Here is a 20,995-nt window from a genome sequence, read left to right as displayed (position 1 = left end):
AATTTGGGTATTGGAGACAGAATATAGTCTATATATAATAATTAATAGCTAACGATCTAAGACATTTAGGATACAGTCTGTGCTCACTTCAAAATATTTTTCTGTGGCAAAACTCCACAAATTCTCTTTCCTTTGGAGATTTATGTGCTTTTAAGCAAACATTTGACTACAACATACATAACTCAGAGAGAAATACCCAGACAAAGCTTGCACTGCATTCAATACAAAATAGTTGTGGTTTATTCTTTTGGGAACAAAAAATGGCAACAACTAAGTGTCACTTCTCATATTCAGCGATATCTACAGGAAAGAAACAACAATGGTTCCTTCTATCAATTACCATTTTTCACCAGGTTAAAATGATAACTTCAAAAATGTATTTCATATGGTTTTACCTTGGTGTGCATGTGTTTCACATTATGTCTATTCTGAACATTAAAACGTGTTCATTTCAATTTCATTTCCCTTCAGTCTTCATGCCTGCAAAGAATTTCTCTGTTGAAAATGCTTTTGTTTAAACACAGCTTCAAAAGCACTGGTGTCTGTACAAATTCCCATGAAGAAAAAAAAATAGAAATAACATTTTTGAGGGAAAAAAAAAAACCTCTCATAAAATAACATCGACACGCCTTATCGGACTCTAATGTAACCATTTCTTAACCTCCCTTTGTTGTCTTCTAGTAGGTTTGTCTGTCTACACCTTGGACATCATTTTCTCTCAAGGGCTACAAAGAGATCCAGACACAAAACAAATTTCCCCAAGAATGACATCCAGTTGTGCGTTGCTATTTTCCGTATCCTTTTTAAACTGGTTTTCTCCACTAATTAAAAAACAAACAAAAAAAACAAAACAAAACAAATGAAAAGAGATGCAGATGAAGTTTGAAGAGTTCTACATGGGAGATCATGTGTTGGTTTTTTTTGTCACTTGCTGATAAATCTTCTTAAAGGGTACTTGTTCTTGGTGGTCCAGCTGGGTCTCTAGTCCAAGAAGCTTGCGTCAATGTGTGCTTGCCTACAGTATTTCTACTTTACTGCTGGTAAGGGTTGACACGGGGGTGACCTGTGAATTTAGTGCAATGTTTTCCCCACTTTCTTTGGGAAAATTTGATGATTTTAGGCCCATATCTGCTCTTGCTGCTTCTTTTTTGTTTTTTTGACTAGCCCTTGGTTGTCTTTCTTGGGGTCTTCTAGTTTGAAAGGCCCATTTCATCTTCTTTAGTCCCTCACAGGCCCACGTGTCCTTTAGTTTTTGGGCTTCTCTCACAGCTCTACTCCAAACACTAAGAACAGAGCAAAAAAAGAAGCCATGTGATAAAATAGACACTTAAAAGACCTTATCTGCAATAGTCCTTCAAGCCTCCAAGTTTCAAAAACGGTTGGCTCTTGTTGGGTTCATGTGTCCAGTTCTTCCTCCTGAACAGATTCCAAAGTAGGAACTACCAAGGATTTTGGATTTATTCACGGAAAAGAGACCTCACTAAACCAGAGCCGAGGAGAAAGGAGAGGGTGCTGTGGGTTTTTCTTTTTCCTTTGTAAACAACAAAACATCCACTTAACAATCCCACTTCTCCCTCTCTTCCTCCTCCTTCCCTCCATCTTTAGAAGAGACTAAATACAGCAGGTTCTGGATGGGGCAGAAGGGGGAGATTTGGGGAGAGGCTGTAGGTAGTGTAGTAGGTAACAGCAAGGGGGAAAGGTTGTCCCTGTGTGTTTGAGGGTTGGGGGGGGATCTGTGTGTTTTTGTGAGTGCATGTATGTGCAAAGGTGTGAGTTTGTATGAGTGTGTGTGGATGCCTTCCTGTGGGACTGTTAGGACTGTTTGAGGCGTTTGCGTGGGGGTCCGAGGAAAGGGCACTGAGCAGAAGCCAGGGAGCGATACGCTTCAGCCACCAGGTGCGGATGAGACGCCACCATGGACTTCCAGCCTGCTGTCTCCATCACCTCTGCAGCATGGCTGGTGGATGAGATGAGAAAGGAAGAAAATAAAAAAGATTACAAATCAAGTTTTCCTTAAGTAAACACATGCATAACAAATGTACAGACAGGCAACCTGGAAATCCTAAATAATGGCAGATTGTTTGGATCCAATTTTCCTGTGAATAGTACAGACTGCGTGAAACCATTTTACAGGTGTTATACTTCTGCCAAGGTCCGCTTGAGGCTGATTGACTGAAATTTCCCTGTCAGATGGTGAGCGTGTGGCTTTGCCAATTTTTAGTTATCATGCAGACTTTGTGGAAAATTTACACAACAATGCTCCAATTACTCCAATTACTGTGCCTTCAGACTTCAAAGAATGATAACAGGAATGACTGCTGGGCTGTGGTGACTCCAGCTGCTGGTTTACAATAGTGCTCAAAAGATACAAAATCTCCATTTCCAGTTAAAAGTTTATCCTTAAAGTAGGAGCCAGAATCAGGAGTTCAACTAAAGCTTAAGGGAGAGTTGGAAGCCTAAACCGGTGTAATCCCACATCATGACTGAGATTATAGTGACAATTTTTTTTCTAATATACTTTTTATTCATTATTACCTGAAAGTAGCGAGAGCACAAAGTCATCAGTGAAGTGTTCACAGAGGTCACAGATCAAGGGAAGCGATGGGCATTTTCCCAACAGACTGTTACACTTTCAGTTAAAGGTAAACATAGTGTAAACGTAATGGTAATTTTATGATTTTTAATGATTTCGTTCTCATCTTTTATGCCTTAAAAAAAAAAGAAAAAAAAAAGAGAGATGGGTGCACAAATTTTAATTTTGGATTTTCCTAATCCACACAGGGTGAAAATAACACATACAGCCTCAAATATATACATACCTTCTACTAATATTTGGTTAAATGTCCCTTAGCAAGTTGCACCTTTTGGTAACCATCAACAAACTTCTGGCATGATTCAGCCTGAATCGTCTTGGCAGAGTAGTTTCATGGCATAAACCCAGCTCTTAAGCTTAGCTCACAAATTTTCAACAGGGTTGAGGTCGGAGCTTTGGGAACACCATTACATAGGCTTGTGGAAACATCTGACCACACCTGTACATACAGACTATAGCCCTGACGGTCACAGAACTAGCCGTTTGCTTCCATACACTTCATTCTGTTGTCTCCTATTCAAAAGCAGACTCAGTTTTTCTTTTGTACCACAAACTGAAACTCTTTCATTCTCCCATTTTGCCCGATAAATAACAATTAAATGGACACATAGTAGCAGTTAAGCGGAATCACATGCTAATGCAGTTCCTCAATCATACAACATCCTCCCTTCATTTATGCTTCTATGGATACACAGCGAGTTTGAATCCTTCTGATGGAAAAATGTTTTGGGGACAAAGAAGTCCATATTGAAAAGATATAATTATATTATATTATGTTAGCAGAAATGTTGTTAAATCATGTTTTGTCGAGCCACATCGCCCGGCCCTACATTAACAAAAAAGAAAGAAAGATAATAGTAATATCTGAGCCCACCATCAGCACAGACGTGTGTTAATATCACACTTTCAGTCAACAGAGGAGGTGACAACAGACTAGTGAGGAGTCAGGTTGCCCCGATCCCTATGAAAGCCATGGCAGGGTTTAATAATATCAGGCAGACCACTCCACGGGGGCATATGTGAAATTAAAATCACTAACTGGCACAGAGCCATCAAGAGATGAGGCGAGCTCAGGTACTACCTGTAATGATTCCAAGATAAAGAAGAACGACAAGAACCATACTGACATGACAGAGACAGGATGTACAGTGGATGTGGAGGACCTGCGAGTGCGTGAAAAAGGTGTTGGAAACCCTATTGCATGTGACGATGAGCTCTTTTTTCTTCAACTTACTAGTTAATGAAGTCGACAGCCTGCGTTTTGAGCTGGTCGGCGCTGTGCAGGTCAGCGAGGATCAGGATCTCAGCAGCGTTTTCCACAGACAGGCTAGTGCACAGCGCGTCCTCACACATGACCTTCAGTCTCTCCAGAGCATACTGTAAAAGAGTGGATACAAGAAGATTGGCAGTTTCCTCTTCTCCATCAGTATCTATGTGGTCTCTGCTGTCACAGTTGACCATTCCAGTGTTCAAACACAAAGCTTCGTTTCGTCTTGTTGTCAGTGGGGTCTGATCTATAAAATATATTATGTTTTAAAGAGATAAATAGGAGAGTAGGATATAAACATTTCAATGCTCGACCTCTGAGGGAAACTGTCTCAAAGCCAGCTCCACGTTTGGTGTCATGGAGGAGTGAGATCAGCGTTAAATCATCCAACTGTTCACTGAAATCATAAAGTCTTACTGGGAAAAGGTTTACTGGGTACACTTGTATCATGCCATGCATTAATGCAACTAATTATCTTTACCTCAAGGGATTTCTGAAAGCTCGCTCTGCAAAATATACTTAGGACTAATTACAGTCTATAAGCTCTGTAGTTGTATAAGGTTTTGTCTGCACTAGATTATCAAGAGAAGAAAGGAGGGAAAAAACATGTTAGATGAAACATTTCATGTGTAGTTGTTCATTATTCTCCAAAAACTGACAGAGAGCCCTCAGAAACAGTGCTGAGCTGTGTGGTAGCATCCAAACCTCATTACAGTAACTTCTGCACTGGTCATGTGACGCACACTCTGTAAAAAAGCCCTTTTGTTTTATAGCCACAGTCACTGCAGAAGCAGGTGGGGTGAATTGATGAATGCAGTTTTTCTGAGGGTCACAACCCCCCCGAATGATTTTTTTTTCTTAACAGAATTCGATCCAAGCTCTCTGTGGGCTTGATTCAAAAGGTCTCTCATACACATGCTCAGTGGGCTCGAATTCCTCCATTGTCCACTAATTGCACCGGTTGACAGTTCAATCCCCACATGTTAAGGTGCCCTTGGGAAAGACACTGAACACCAGGTTACTCCCTAATGGCAGGTAAATCAAATTTTTTCCGAGCCTTAAAAACCCCAGAAAATGGCTCGTTGTATTTGAGTTTTACCAATTCAGTCATTTGTAATTTTATTTTATCCCATTCATGTTCACAGAAAGCCAACAGCAACACTAGTCACGCACGAGCTCTGTGGCCTCAACGTGCAGGTGCCTCAAACTGTAGAAATCCTGAGTATGTGGCCATGTTACAAACAGGCAACAGGCTTTCCCACATCCACAGAGTGTCGGGTAGCAGCTTCCCACTCTTATATTACCTTATCAGCTGCTGCAAGCAAGTCATCTGCCATTTTGTCCAGGTTTGGAGCCTTGTCTGTGTAAATGAAGCACATCATCTCTTTGAAAACCTCGGGCTCCACATCGTTGATCTCCACACGATTCTGACAAGACACAAGGGATGGAGACTGAATGAAGCATCGATGACATGAGCTTTAACTGCACTTCAACAGCACATTTGTATCACACCAGAAAAATTTAAATCCAACCTGATTTTATTTATAAAGCACTTTTTAAAAACCAAGAGTTACAAAGCACGAAAGCACCACAGAACAATAAAACAATAATAAACGAGGGTAAGAACACACTTTCTCATTTTTTTTATTCCTCGAGTTAAAAGCCAAGGAATAAAAATGAGTTTTAAGATGCGTTTTTGAAAACAGGCAAAGATGTACAGGGAAATAATTCCATAATTTGGGGATGATAGCTGATGAAGCTTGACCCCTGGTTTTCAGACAGGTTTCTGGGACTTTCAGCCGGTCCTCAGCGACCTCAAGGAACATGTAGTTCAGCAGGTCACGTGCAAAAATATATATAGTGGTGCTGATCCATTAAGAGGTTTTAAAAAGAAATAATAAAATCTTAAAATGAATCTTAAAAATGAACGTAGAGCCAGTGGAGGGAAACCAAGACAGAGGAAATGAACCTGTGGTATTTTGAACTAACTGTGATCACAGGAAGCGTTACTAAGGCCAACATAAAGCCCATTACAGTTCTCCAGACACACTGTGTTAAAGGATGCTCAAAAACATTTAGAAATAAAGCAGATTTGATCTCGTATAAAAGCCTCAAGTGGTAAAAAAACAAAACAAAAAACATTTAATGGCATCATTTATCTGCTTATCTAGTTTAAACTAGAGCTGGGCGATAGAACGATAACGATATGTATCGCGATATAACTTTTACTCGATAGAGAAATTAAGCTATCGCGATAGACCTCGCCGCTCTTGTCCTCTTAAAATAAAATTTAAAAAAAAAAAAAAAGAAAAAAAAAAAAAAAAGAACAGCCAATCCAAACTAAGTAGCGCAGAGCCGAACCAATCACAGCCGCAGCGTCACGTCGCGTGACTTGTTACGTACAGCACAAGTGCCAAGCCGCACGTGTGTTTGTTTGGGAAGCAGCCAGCGGGTAATGGAGGAAATGAGTGTGCCGACTAGAAAAATCAACCGAGCGTGACCGAAGAGAAAACAGATGATGGTTCCAATGCCGGAGAGATTGTCGAACGGAAGAGCCAAAGAAGTTCCGTAGTGTGAAGGTATTTCGGCTATTTCAAGTCTGACAAAAAACAGAGTAGCGTGCACTGTAAATTGTGCCGAAAGCAAGTCTGGAAATACAATAAACTGGTGCATGCGTCACACTGTGCGCCGCGTTATTGTTTCAGTGAAATGAATTTCTACAATACTGTTACTGTTAATTCTACTCTCTGCAGTGTTTAAATGCTTACATATACACACAGTTACTGTCCCTCCACACATACGACTCGGTTCTGCTTCTATGCCGCAGCTTTGTTTACTTTTTCCCACCGAGGCTTCTAGACTTCTGATTGGCCAACATTTCTGCACGGTTAGGAATCTAGCGCCACCTGCTGCTTTGGCGTGTTCATAGCAGCGTTTTCCTTCATTTCTGCCTTTGTGTGGACGGGATTATTTTTTAAAACGAAAACGGAAAATCTCCGTTTTCAAAAATACCCGTGTACGCGTGGACGTAGCCTCAGTCTCTGACTGGAAGCGCTAATTCGTCATTCGGCTTTTGTCAGACTAAAGTAACTGTTAAAACTGTTTGAAAAGCTCAGCTATACAACAAGGAGAGATTGAGAATTTCCTTTTAGTTCTCAGTTTATTTGATATTGACAAAAGTTAGTCAATTTTGTCTGTTATTCTGTAAAACAAACTAAGATTTATTTTTAGAATTAATATTTTGTTTCTAAGTGGAATTGACAATTTAGTCTGTTTCGTTTGTCCTATTTTGAAACTTAAACGCTTTAGCGGCTGCCTTTTGTGTAGTTTGCAATATTTGCCTTTATTTATCTGAAAAAGTCTCATGTTCCTTAAGTACATCTACCCTGTTGAACTTATTATGGGAAATAAATATTTAAATAAAAACAAGCTGCTGATTATTTCACATTTTACTTGTGAGCAACGGCACATTTAAATCTTACAAATATACTTATTTGGCTTATATCGTGATAGATATCGTTATCGCCTGAAATGAAAAAACATATCGTGATATGAAAAAATCTCATATCGCCCAGCTCTAGTTTAAACACAGTCACAGTCCACTATGCGTCTAACATGTAGCTGCTCAGAGGGGCACAGGTCCAGGAGAAGATCAGCACACTGGGTCAAAAACAATGACCTCATTCTTAATAAAAATTATTTATACTGCTGAGATGCAGAAATCAGTAATTAAGCAGCTTTACATGAGCAAGAGAACATTTTTTATTGAAATATTTGGAGTGCACTTGCATATTCATCAAGTAAGTGTGAGACTGTCTTGCATATCAACCTAGTGTGATCCATTATTTATACCTACATTAGCAGTCACTTAATAATACCCATAGGCATTTGTGGTTAAATTACTGAAAGGGTTCAGTTTGGCTGAATTCAGTATTATCTGTAATTTAATAAATTCATAAAGGCCATTTTATCCCAACCACTCCTGCAATCTCACTTCTTACACTCACCTGTGCAAAAATGAAAAAGGAAAAAAAAAAAAAAGCTATTCTGTGCATCTGCAGCTTTGTCAGTGAAGGATGAATCCTGACCCCCAAGATCGGCAGGACAATTGCATTTCAGCTGTGCTATCATTCAGTTTCACCAAACGGCTCTGTGCTGCAGCCATTTGACAGCACGCAATCCTTCACTCGTTTTAACCTCACATCACGGCAGTGAAAATCTGAGGATTTAAAAAAAAAAAAAAAAAAAAAAAAAAAAAAAAAAAAGCTTTGGGACCTTGGGTTTACCTTTTTGCTCTCTTCCATCTCGTGCTCAAACATGGCGCTGAATACTGGGGAACGTGCTAGGAAACAGGAAGAGAACAACTTGCAGTCATGGCGCTAATTAGCAAAAACTTGAATAAATTTCAATATATAAACATGAAGAAGACGCTTGTACCTGCTAGGATGGCTTTATGTGCTTGAAACTCCTGGCCAGCCACACACAGGGAGCAGTCTGTGAAACGTGAGTTCTCCCACAGGCCGCCCAGCTCGTCTGCTAGCCGGCAGTCGGGTACCTTTACCATGTTCATGGTGTTCTGACCAGAAATGTTGACAGAGTCCTGCACCACACTCACCTCAAGGGGACAAATGTAATGAAATGCAATGCGTCAAAAATGCAAGGTCAGAAAGAAAAGGCAACAGCAAAATGTAGCCACGTACCTCACAGAAGAGCGTGAGCTTGTCATCAGGTAGAAGGCCGTTGGCCTCATCTAGGAGGAAATCTCTCCGGATGAACTTTTTAAAACCCCAATCCTTCCCCTGGACAAAACGATACGCCCTCTGGCTTTCTGCAGACAGAGCAGACACAGAGAAGCCACGATAAGGAAAGTCTAAGAAGAAACTATTTTACAAAAGCTCAATGCAGAAAAATTATTAACGCCTACAAAATCTGAAAATGTGTCTGTTTCACTGAATATTCTGTACTCACCCATGGCTTTGGTCTCCTCTCCCTTGGCGTTGAGGATAGAGAACTTGAACTTGGCACGCACCTCGGCTTTTGGACAGCTGACCAGCAGCAGGTAGAGGGACAGGTAATCTTTGCTCTCCTCATCCAGGCCCTTGGGATTCACCCGCAAACACCTGATGGGGACAGAAGATTCAACAAGAAGGTCAATGTAAAAATGTATTAACCCTTATTAGTATGTGTCATTCCTAACCAGTAGGACTGGGCTATATTATACCGTTCACGGTAATAGTGGTGTAATTTTGGGCAACGATAGGAAAATGAAATATCGCGATAGAATATGGGTAAAACGCGCATGCGCAGTGCCTTTGTTTACATACGCACATGGCGGCGACGCAGAATGAGAAGAGCAAAAGCGGATCGTTGAATGAAACAGATGAACCAGAATTGGTTTGTAAAAATGCTGCAACGACAGTGGTGTGGAACTGGTTTAGCTTTCGTTCGTCAGATACACAACAAAACACTATTTTTGGTAGAGCATGCTAGCAGGCCGTCGTTATTACAGTGTTGTTTGGAAAATACGGCACACTTAAAATTAATCCTTTGATTTTTCTGAAAATCGACAGTGCCCCTCATAATCCCGTGTGCCTTATGTATGAACTCTGGTTGTGTTTACTGACCTCGAAACAATTTTATGTGATACACGCTCAAAAATCTGTCAAATGTTTTAGAACGACTTTGCTACACCGCTTGATGGATTGTCGGAGCATTACGGCTGCTCCCTCGGCAGGCAGGAGCCTCGCGGAGTGATACGTACTGCGCTTCAACATAATATTACCGTATTGTGTGTGTGTGTATAAACTCTTTTTAAGTTTTGTGGATTTTATACATGGTTGTGCTCAGGATATGTCGGCCAATTTCCACTGGAAACGCCTTTTGGTTAAACTGTCAGCAATGAATTTGCAGTTGCACTGTTAAATTTTTATATAACTTTAATGCACATAAAAAACAGCTGCTTGTTTAAGTGAAAATACATTATTAGTGCAAAAACCCCCATCAAAGTTGTGGAGTTGTAAAGCATTTTGTCTAGTGTCAATTATATCGTCAGTTATATCGTTATCGCAAATTTTCAAATGTATATCGTGATAAATATTTTTGGTCATATCGCCCTGCTCTACTAACCAGACTATTATGCTGTGCAAGGAAAGTGCAGAAGTTGCACACCAGGAAAGTTTAATGATTTCTTTGTTTTGGTGTATAAGGCTCTTTTATTGAAGTTGTACTAGAGGTCATTCATTAAGGCTAAATCAGGCTAAACCTGTGTTATAAATCTACATTTATGTTACGTTTGTACAGATTAAGAGATTTTAAAAAGAAATCTGATTAAAGCTAGGATGCTACATAAGGAAATGTTAGCCACGCTTTTTTGGATTTCCATGAGAATCCACAGTGAGAGATTTCTGAGAGCTTAGAGCTTGGATGGCTCTAACTGAAATGATATTTGAGCAGTTTGCTTGACTGTTTGTAAACAGCTTGAAAGGCCTTCCATCAGACAGATTATTACATCTGTGTGTGTCAGTCTGAGCGGGATTATCCAAATGTTTGCAACAAAGCAGCCCTCATTCTGACGCACCATTTCAGCTTGTCATTGGCCCCAGAAGAGAAGGTGGAGCTCTTGATGACTTCCCCCATCTCCTCACGACAGAAGCTGAAGTTATTGATGGTCCACATGTAAGAGAACTTCACCACTTTGATCTGTTAAAAGGAAGAATACATTCAGAAAAGGCTTAGATTCATTAATCCGAGGTTCAATCAGACAGCGAGCCTGAAACAAGAGTCATTTCACCTGAGTGTAGCACCAGCTCTCGGCCACAGGCCCGCTGGACATTTCCGCAGGGGGAGGGGGACTCGGGACTCTTGACATTGCCAGTGTGACAGATGTTTGGGGCAAGAGGGTGAGGAAGAGGAATCTGTCACTTCCACTCGTCAGTGTTCAGCCCAGACGTCCATCTGCATCGGTGCGTGTCACATGGAAGCTGTTTGCCCCCTGCAGGCAGAGAATGTGATGAATTAGTCTGAACCATACAAATGTTTAAGTTTCACTCACACACTGTACAAAAAAAAACAACCAAAAAAAACATTTTACTGTGATGCCTCCATCAACCACTTGAGCTGCAGTTTATATCCAGACTGTAGAGACTAGTGCATGAATTCATGAGTTGTGGATAAAAAAAATAAAAAATAAAAAGGGAGGTTGCAGGGACCTTGAATTTCTGATCAAGCTATCCTTGAGTTTAAGTAAAAGTTTGCAAGTGACCTCGACCTTAGCCTGAACATTTGAGCCAAATTTGAAGTTATTCCCTGGAACAGTTTAAGCCATACAGTGTTCACAGAGACAGGACACTGGCGCTGGATCTTTCATTAATCTAGGTGAGACCGAATATCATTTCATTCGTGTGGCCCCTGCTGCACAATACTGAGGTTTGTTGGCTTGGAGTTAGATGAATTGTCCCTGACCCACTGGAGGACAGCAGGAGATCGATGGCACCATGCCTGTTCTAAGATCAATAACTGCTGCAGCTGCAATTAAGTCTCAAAAATGAACTGTAAATAAACAAGCCGTCTCCTAGGACTGTGCTAGGAATTTGGACCCACTGGCTACGCTCCCTAATTAACTTAAAGTCACACAGAAGCGCCATGCAGATCAGTACATGCACACACACACACACACACACACACACACACACACACACACACACAGAACAGACTTCATTCCTTACACACAAATAAGCCACAACATTAAAGTGTTTATATTGATTATCTTCTTTTAATCCAAGATTCTCATGAGAAGCCTTTCTGCCCTGACATTCACACACTCCCAAAGCTGCCCGGGAACAGCTTGAGGAAGTTTGGAAGACAACAAAGAGTCCAAAGCTTAACTCCAAACTCCCCATTTCTCCTAGTAAAAAGGTGGTGTCAACCATAAGGCACAGGGGCCTGACTGCTTCATGTCTCTATTGTAATCTAAACATCAATAAAAACCTACAAGTCAAATATCAATCCACAACTGAAAAGACAAAGAACAAGTGCAATATTTTCCCTCTTTAAGGAAAGTTTAATACAACCGTTCGCCTCTTTTGTAGGTGCCCTTTAAAAGATTTAAATAAATATCCGTTTATTTTTTTTTATTTTGTGGGAAATTAAGACAAACGGGGCTTTAAAAAGCTTTGAAATTTGATCTAACAATCTAGTTTTGTTGATGTTATATGGTATATAACACAAAAAAATAGTTCCCCACATCTAAACACAGAATTGTATAGTGGGTTTTCACGGTGCGTTATCAAACTGGAAGTCGCCATATTGGAGATACTGGAGTTAAACAAAGCGCGCGCAATCAAACAGAGTCTAAACGTCGAACGAAAGGAAATGGTGAATTATTGCCGTGTTTATGGCTGTACCAATCGGTCAGACTGTGAAAAACATTTGCAGTTTTATAGACTGCCAAAAGTTATTACAAATCAGGGAGAACAATGCCGAAAGTTATTAGAGGAAAGGAGGCGGTTGCAGTTAGCGAAGCTAAACCAGGATCTACAAGGCAAAAATCTAGACAACATTCAAATTAGTTCTGCCCATTTCTTTTTCTATAGTTAAGCATACTTAATAAAATATACTCGAACTATGCTACTTTTTGGTAAGGGATGATATCATACAGTTAAGGTTTGGTTGATTAAAGATGTTACTGCATTACTTACTTTGGCATTCACAACACATCTGTCGCTGATGACTTGATACTGCATCTCCCTCACCCATCCACACACCATCTGGTTATAGGCCTCCAAATTTTATAAGATTTAAGGTCTTCTGCTGTGTATGGGCTTGGCGAGAAAACCAGATAGTTGACGATATCAGGATATGCAATAGACGGAAGACTCTCCAGGTCGTCATTGATCCAAATGAAGGAGTCAATTCGTTTGGATCTGCACCACCAATAAACCTCAACTTTTCCAAATATCGTGCCCTTTGCTGCGGACCAAGTCCTTCCCTGTATGCCTTTGCATCTATAACGCATTTGAGGAGCTTTTCTGTGGTTTCAGACAGTGTTTGCAGTGTTTACCTCCGAGTGCCTCTGGTTTATTGGTGTTGTGTTAACACAACACGAATCTCTGTTAATCTGTTTCCATCCCCCCCATTTCTTATTTCCATTTCAACAGTCCTTGAACCGTTCATCCGTCTCTACCGGTGTCTCACACGCGGAGCCTTTAATGTTTTTACGTCTTCATCCATAAATTCAATTTGGGACCAAAACTTGGTGTAACAAGTGGGAAGGTTGGGACCGCCAAGCTTTCTGATTCTGATAATTACACCGAATACAGGTGAGATGCCAACAGTGAAAGTTCTTCAAGGCTCAAGGAATTAAATACTAGATTCAGGACTAACTTTAGTATTTGATTTGCAATGGATATTCATGACTATCCATGTTTCCTTAGCAACCTTGGTTAAAATCAGCTGAGCTCATTACTACAGCATAGAGCTGGGCGATATGAGATTTTTTCATATCACGATATGTTTTTTTCATTTCAGGCGATAACGATATCTATCACGATATAAGCCAAATAACTATATTTGTAAGATTTAAATGTGCCGTTGCTCACAAGTAAAATGTGAAATAATCAGCAGCTTGTTTTTATTTAAATATTTATTTCCCATAATAAGTTCAACAGGGTAGATGTACTTAAGGAACATGAGACTTTTTCAGATAAATAAAGGCAAATATTGCAAACTACACAAAAGGCAGCCACTAAAGCGTTTAAGTTTCAAAATAGAACAAACGAAACAGACTAAATTGTCAATTCCACTTAGAAACAAAATATTAATTCTAAAAATAAATCTTAGTTTGTTTTACAGAAGAACAGACAAAACTGACTAACCTTTGTCAATATCAAATAAACTGAGAACTAAAAGGAAATTCTCAATCTCTCCTTGTTGTATAGCTTAGCTTTTCAAACAGTTTTAACAGTTACTTTAGTCTGACAAAAGCCGAATGACGAATTAGCGCTTCCAGTCAGACACTGAGGCTACGTCCACACGTACACGGGTATTTTTGAAAACGGAGATTTTCCGTTTTCGTTTTAAAAAATAATCCCGTCCACACATAAAGGCAGAAATGAAAGAAAACGCTGCTATGAACATGCCAAAGCAGCAGGTGGCGCTAGATTCCTAACCGTGCAGAAATGTTGGCCAATCAGAAGTCTAGAAGCCTCGGTGGGAAAAAGTAAACAAAGCTGGGGCATAGAAGCAGAACCGAGTCGTATGTGTGGAGGGACAGTAACTGTGTATATGTAAGCATTTAAACACTGCAGAGAGTAGAATTAACAGTAACAGTATTGTAGAAATTCATTTCACCGAAACAATAACGTGGCGCACAGTGTGATGCATGCACCAGTTTATTGTATTTCCAGACTTGCTTTCGGCACAATTTACAGTGCACGCTACTCTGTTTTTTGTCAGACTTGAAATAGCCGAAATACCTTCACACTACGGAACTTCTATGGCTCTTCCGTTCGACAATCTCTCCGGCATTGGAACCATCATCTGTTTTCTCTTCGGTCACGCTCGGTTGATTTTTCTAGTCGGCACACTCATTTCCTCCATTACGCGCTGGCTCCATTACCCGCTGCCTGCTTCCCAAACAAACACATGTGCGGCTTAGCACTTGTGCTGTACGTAACAAGTCACGCGACGTGACGCTGCGGCTGTGATTGGTTCGGCTCTGCGCTACTTAATTTGGATTGGCTGACCTTTTTTTTTTTTTTTTTTTTAAGAGGACAAGAGCGGCGAGGTCTATCGCGATAGCTTAATTTCTCTATCGAGTAAAAGTTATATCGCGATACATATCGTTATCGTTCTATCGCCCAGCTCTACTACAGCAGCATACTTAAGGCTTTGTAATATGTAACTTTTCATTAACATAAATATCCAATCAGTCAATCACATGACAGCAACTCAATGTACTGAGGCATGCAGACAGTCAAGACAGCTGGCTGAAATTCAGTCTTCTCCTGGGGTATGATACTTCATATGTTTTTGACGGTGGCAACTGGCAAGATGGAGACACAGAAGAAAGTACAGAGAAAGAAAATTAAACTTAAAGTGATAGAGAGGCCAAATAGAAAAAACAGGCAGCGAATGAAAGATGGAACACCGTCCAAGGAACTATTCACCAAGATAAATTGCCATGAAAACAGGTTGGATGGAGACAAAAGAAAATCAAACTGAGGTGTGAGAGAGCAATCAAATATAGATTTGTGGACTGAGGTGAAGATGCACACTGTATGGAAACTTTACGTTCTGCACATTTCAAGAGCTGCAGGACCTCTTAATCAAGACACACAGATTTAGGGTAGTGCACTCATAACGAAACAGCTGAACTCATCAGCCTATCAGGTCTTAGAGTTTATTTTCTTTAAAAACAATTATTGCTCAACCCAAAAACTGACAATCCTCATTTCTTCAGTCTACAGCGAGTCTATAAAGCTATATGTGCATGTAATTAATTATTATTATTTTCTTTTTTGGTCAACGTGGCAACAGAGTTACTGCTAATTTAAACAGGACGTTATCTGCTGCTGTAGCTTTGCACTAAAGCCACACAGCAGTTGAAACAGAGAGTGCCTTTTGCTGTCAGGAAGGTTATAGAAGCACACTATATGACAGCATTTACTGCAGGAATTGTTCATCCAACACACCTAACAGTTAAGACATTTTTATAGATTTGTCACTGACAAGTAATAGAAGGAGTACGCTGCAACCCTATTTCAAAAAGGTTTGTTGCTTTATCTTATTTGAAATTGGCAAGTTTTCGTGTTGTTTTAGTGTACACTGCAAGTTGCATGCAGCAGCTGGTTTGCTGTATTTCAGATGAAGCTGTTTCATTAGGACTTGGTGTTAAAAAGCTCTTGATACTAACTTGCATCAGTCTCTTTGGTCTTTGTCAGTATCCTGTCAAATATTTTTTGTGGCGTGTTCCCATCTCTGAATGGAGGGCCTATGAACAGAGGATGACACGTGCTGTGCAGATTATAAAGTCCTTTGTGACAAATTTGTGATGTGTGAAAATACTGAATCATTTCCATTTATATAGTGTAACTTTAAAATGTCATTCACAGAGGTCAAAGGGTTTGTGATAAATTCATGCAGCTTAATTTACACCTGATAATCTAAACACTTATCACCAGTTAGGGGGAAGTACTAAAACTCATTCTGGCAGTCCACTGAGCCTGTGCAATTAATGTTAAAAGACAAATGCTACAACTGCTAACCTGGCTAATGTATGTTATTCCCTAATAACCATGTTAACATTTTTGACATATTTAAAAAAGTACAGCAGAGCTTTTAGATGTAAGGGCAGGGACAAAAACAATGTGTTAACGCCTACTGGAGGAATGCAGTTTCCTTTAGTTTGCTGTAGCTTATCGTTCACATCGCTTTGGCTCAAGCATGCTGTTGTGCTTGACTGCAGCTTAGAGTCCAGTTATCTTAACCATTTTCCTTCTGGTTGTTTAGTTATGGGCTCATACATTCAAAGTGTTCATACATTTCAAGTAAACTGTCAGAAAGGTTTTATTTTATGACGTTACACCCATCTATCTTAACCGCTTATCCAACTCAGGTAGCGTCTCATCAGCTGTTACTGGGCAAGAGGCAAGGTGCACCCTGAACAGCTTTCAAGGCTATCACAGGGCCCACACATAGAGATAGACAACCAGTCACACTCACGTTTACACCTAGTTTTAGAATAAATTGAAAGACCTAACATGTGTGTCTTTGTACTGTAGAAGGAGGCCATTGCACCTGGAGAAAACCCATGCAGGTAAAGTGGGAACAGGCAAAATCCATACAGACAAGCTACAGCTAGCAAGCGGGTTCAAACCAGGAGCTCTCTTGCTGTGAGGAGACCGTGCTAAGCACTCCACCACCATATTGTCCATTTATAATGGTAACATAAGGGGCATAAGCAAATTAAAAAGTATTATTCATTTGCTTAGGTCTTTTCTTTAAAAAAATGTAAGCAGAAAAAGAGCAGTATTGTGTAAGACAACTATAATCATATTGGCAATATACAGTCCAATCATTTTAGCAAAAGGTAGGGCAAGGCTCTTACAATAATAACACCTGGAATCAAAACACAGCAGATTGCAAAAGTACATTCAAAGCCTGGGAGATGTTACAGGAAATAAAACTCCATTAACCTGCCAATTTGTCAAGCCTTTTCAATTTTCAAACACAAAAAAGGCCAAACTTCACAGAGCTGCTGACATCATCCAACGTGACAGCTTTGGCTACAAAAACCCACCGAGTAACTACACAACATAAAAAGAAAATAATAGGAAAACAAATCTTGGCAAAGGGTGACATAGACTATAAAGTGGATCTGAGTTCAACACAAAACTCCACGATTACTTTGCGAACACAAAAAACGATCCTGGTATATATTGAGAGGACAGCTGAGACTGCGGTAAATTTGCTCAGCTCAGATGGGGTCCAGTATGTTTGGTTTGCGCCTGACCAGAATTATCACAATCAAAGCAAACCCCCAACACTGGGAGCTCTGGATGTGGGATTGTGAGGATGTGTGACTGCATGAGAGCTAAGGTGTTTATAGACGGCACAATGAATGACTCCTAGTCTGCAGAAGCCTGTCAGAAGAGGAACTACCCAAAGCGTAGTGCCAAAAATCACAAGTGGGGTGGGGGGCAAAAACTAAGACAAAAAGTATGTTGTCTAACTTGAATCCAAAAGAGCACCTTCAGGATATTTTAGAGACAAAGGAAGAGAAATGCAACGAGTCAAGCAGAAACAAGCTCTCCGTATATCTGTGCAGCGCTATGCAAAGGAGGACTGAGTCCATCACCAACAAATGAAGGTGGATATGCGATAAAAATAAATAAATGATTAAAATCATGGTAAGAAAAGTGTAACTGTTGCTGCATTTTCAATGGCAAGTAAAAACTATTAGTAATATTTTTCCTATTCAAATAAGACCAAATGCAGTTAATGCAAATGATCCTGCTGTATACTGGACATGTTTTATTTGTAGGTGATAAAAATAATAAATAAAAACCTGTGGAGATGTGGAATACACACTGTGGCAGTTATGTGTTTCCTGACATTTTACTCACCTGACTTAAAAAAAAAAGAAGACGAAAAAAAGGACAAATCAATCTCTACTCTAAATTAAAGACTGGAGGTTTGGAGGCATTTCAGACAGCAATTTTCAACGGGGGGGATGAAAAAAAAAATTGCAGGCCTTGTCGAAGTGTCAGTGAACAGAATGTCTGTTTCCAAAGCTTTGGTCTTTGAGGACTGCAGTAAGCCACAGAAAACCTTAAAACTATAATTGGTACAGGGACCGGGGATCGATTGCAGGGCGCGTGTTCGGCCTCTGTGGGAGCGATTTCATATTCTGCCCTCGGTCACGGTGCTCCTCCTTTCCTAAAAACTCAATCTCGGAGAGGTATGAACTATTGATTTTGCTACAGCGATCAGCTTGCCTCGTTCTCATCCTCAACTTTGCGCAGACCCGCAATTACACTGAAGGGGATTTGACAGGGCGAAAAAGCATTAGCAGCCAGGTTTCGGCTCCTGTCTGTACTTCCCGAGCAAAACCCCGCTCGCTTCACCACGTACATGAGGGTTAAAGGGAGGACAGGCCTCAATGCATTGCTAAGATCACTGGTCACCTGGTTCATATTGTTACCAACAGATACACTTATTGTCTTAACCTCCAAAGACACATGGGAGTATCAGAGTAGCATTACTGTTTTCAATTTGCTTAATTTTGTATCAAACATTGGTTTAGTTTTGGGGGGGTTTGAAGCTCAAAAACTAAATGATCCTTTGGAGACATTTATCTAACCACACAGTACTCAACTGAAATGAAATAAGTTAACATAGACCTGCATTTAGGGTCAGTGTGCTCATAATAATACATAATCCCCTACATCTTAATGAGCTAATAAACCCAGAGTGCATCCCTTTAGCGCAAATCCTGACATGTCAACCATGTCTATTATGTAAGAAGGGAAAATTAAGTAGCACAGATGCCATTCATTAACACAACAGTCAGTGGTCTGACTGAGTGGTCTGAATTTTTTAAATAAAAATCACCCAAATATTAATTAAAATGTTCTTTTGATTGCAGTAATTTAAACCCATCACTGAGCCCTTCCTAGGGATGAAGCCAATGCTTGTGACTCAGAAATCACAATCATATGCATTAAGTTGAAAACCTATTTGAGATTTCAGCTGCAGCAGTCACTCTGCAACCTATGCGTTTTTAACAAAATAGCAATGAAAGCTCACAGGCAGTGGATTTTTCTTAGTGGGTGATCCCACTGAAGGTGAACTCAGCTCAACTGAGTTAAGTATAGGGGGGGTGAAAAAAAAAAAAAAAAAGATGAGCTCAGGGAAAAAACAGATTAAAGGCCACTTCAAGTCTGCTGCACAGCAGGTTTTTGATTTGGCAAAAGAAATGCATTGCTGGAATCAGTGCAACTGCTGCAAGACAGCCCTGCACTGCAAGTAATACTCAGCATCACCTAAATATAGAGCTGCAAGTCTATGTTCTGATAAATTATTTGATTGGCGGGGGGAAAGGCTTCTTAAAAACAAAGTTTCTCAAAGCCACAGTTTACAACTCAGTTTACCTGCCAGAAATACAGCACAGCTGCATCAGAGATGTAGACGTCCTCCTTTAGATTTGAGATAAACACATAAATAACACGACTGGTTTAAGACTTTGTTTGTTTACACTGACCTGACTCATTCATTACTTTGTGCCTAAACCGAGAAGGCAATCAGTGTTCACAGTGAACTTTGACTCACAATTTCCACCCAAACAATAATCCCTGACAGCTGGTCACCTCACCACTTTGTGAGCAGCATGGTTTATACACTTTACAGGAATACAAGTCATAACCACATGAGCACTTCCACGGATAAACCTTTCGAGTTAAAACAGCCTGCACTGACTGAGCAGTGAGTGAATGACTCCAATAAACAGTATGACGGAGGCCCAGTTGTGAATTCCAAATCTAATTGAATGCAACACCACAAAGTTTAAACATGGTATTTTTCTGAGTATTTCTTTGAAGTTGAAGAGCCTGTACTTTAATTTAGTTCATGCCGGGAAGTTAAACTCACTTAATGTAGGCGGTGACAGTAGCAGGTAGTTAACCTGCTAACAATGTGCACTAATCGACACCGGTATTTCGTTTTGAAATGGCACCGCATTTTAATTACGAATGCAGACCATTGTGGTCATAAAAAAGAAACGTGACAGTCTCTGGCATAGCTATTAATACATAAATCCTGCCGGTAATCCAGACAATGCACCAATAGCACCACAGCTTAAGCGGGGAGAGCTAGTTGGCTAGTTAGCCCTTTGCCTTTAGCAGCTAACCTAAGCCAAACAAAAAGGTCGGGGAAATAACTGCGCAAACTACAGCTAAAAATGCTACACGACTACCTTTGTCGTGTTTCTTTAAGTCCTTAATCCCTATCTCACGGCTTTCTTTTTATTTTCCGCTAGACTCACCTTAATGTTGGATTTAATTACAACGCTAGTTGGCCGGAGTCTTGTGTTGTTGTTAGCTAGCTGGCTGTTGAGCTGGACCACTATAGCAGTGTCTCACAAATAGCACACCCTGCTGTCTGGGAGTAATTTCACAAACCACTGCTATATATCCATCTATAAATGTGGTCTGAAGTTCATAAACACTTATCATCATGTCACGGTGATTTTCAGCTTATTTATTTTCAGCCTAATTATTTGTTTGAACTATTCTTTTCTGGGGTGTAATGACTGTACAACAACAAAAGTATTCTGGGTGCACAAGTTTAATTCCATTTTCAAATTCAAATTCAAATTTTATCTGAATTAACACACAGCCATACACAGTACAACATGTGGTGAAATGCTTATTGCTGTGCAATACCCGACCATTAAATGACAGTAAGATTTACAGATTACTACAAAATTTACAGGTTTTAACTTGGAAATTTACAGTAAAAATGTGCAAATAACAGTTCATGAAATAAATTATGAATAAAAAAGAAAAAAGAAAGAAGAAAGAAGAACTTATTAATTATAAGAAGTGTGCAAAAAACCAGAGTGCGTGTGGTGATGTGAT

At 40.0% G+C, this 20,995-nt stretch overlaps 1 protein-coding gene across 1 annotated transcript; it reads right to left on the bottom strand.

Annotated features, from left to right (window-relative positions):
* Positions 1 to 212: 212 nt before the first annotated feature.
* On the bottom strand, positions 213 to 20,536 carry LOC147323310 (speckle-type POZ protein). Its single transcript, XM_086303606.1, has 10 exons — positions 20,401 to 20,536; positions 10,651 to 10,851; positions 10,438 to 10,559; positions 8,829 to 8,980; positions 8,561 to 8,688; positions 8,298 to 8,475; positions 8,147 to 8,202; positions 5,165 to 5,287; positions 3,828 to 3,970; positions 213 to 1,957 (listed from the first exon to the last, which is right to left on the bottom strand). Exons 2-10 carry the CDS (start codon positions 10,726 to 10,728, stop codon positions 1,813 to 1,815), a joined length of 1,125 nt encoding a protein of 374 aa, XP_086159732.1. The 5' UTR covers positions 10,729 to 10,851; positions 20,401 to 20,536; the 3' UTR covers positions 213 to 1,812.
* Between the last annotated feature and the right edge of the window lie 459 nt (positions 20,537 to 20,995).

Source organism: Aulonocara sp. 'chitande type north' Nkhata Bay, linkage group LG8 (assembly GCF_057382095.1).
Source record: "Aulonocara sp. 'chitande type north' Nkhata Bay isolate Kocher_YH1m ecotype deep benthic linkage group LG8, A_spYH_male_GT1.1, whole genome shotgun sequence".
NCBI lineage: Eukaryota > Metazoa > Chordata > Actinopteri > Cichliformes > Cichlidae > Aulonocara > Aulonocara sp. 'chitande type north' Nkhata Bay.
The sequence above is the reverse complement of the archived record's forward strand: the minus strand, read 5'-3'. Positions and strand labels throughout refer to the sequence as shown.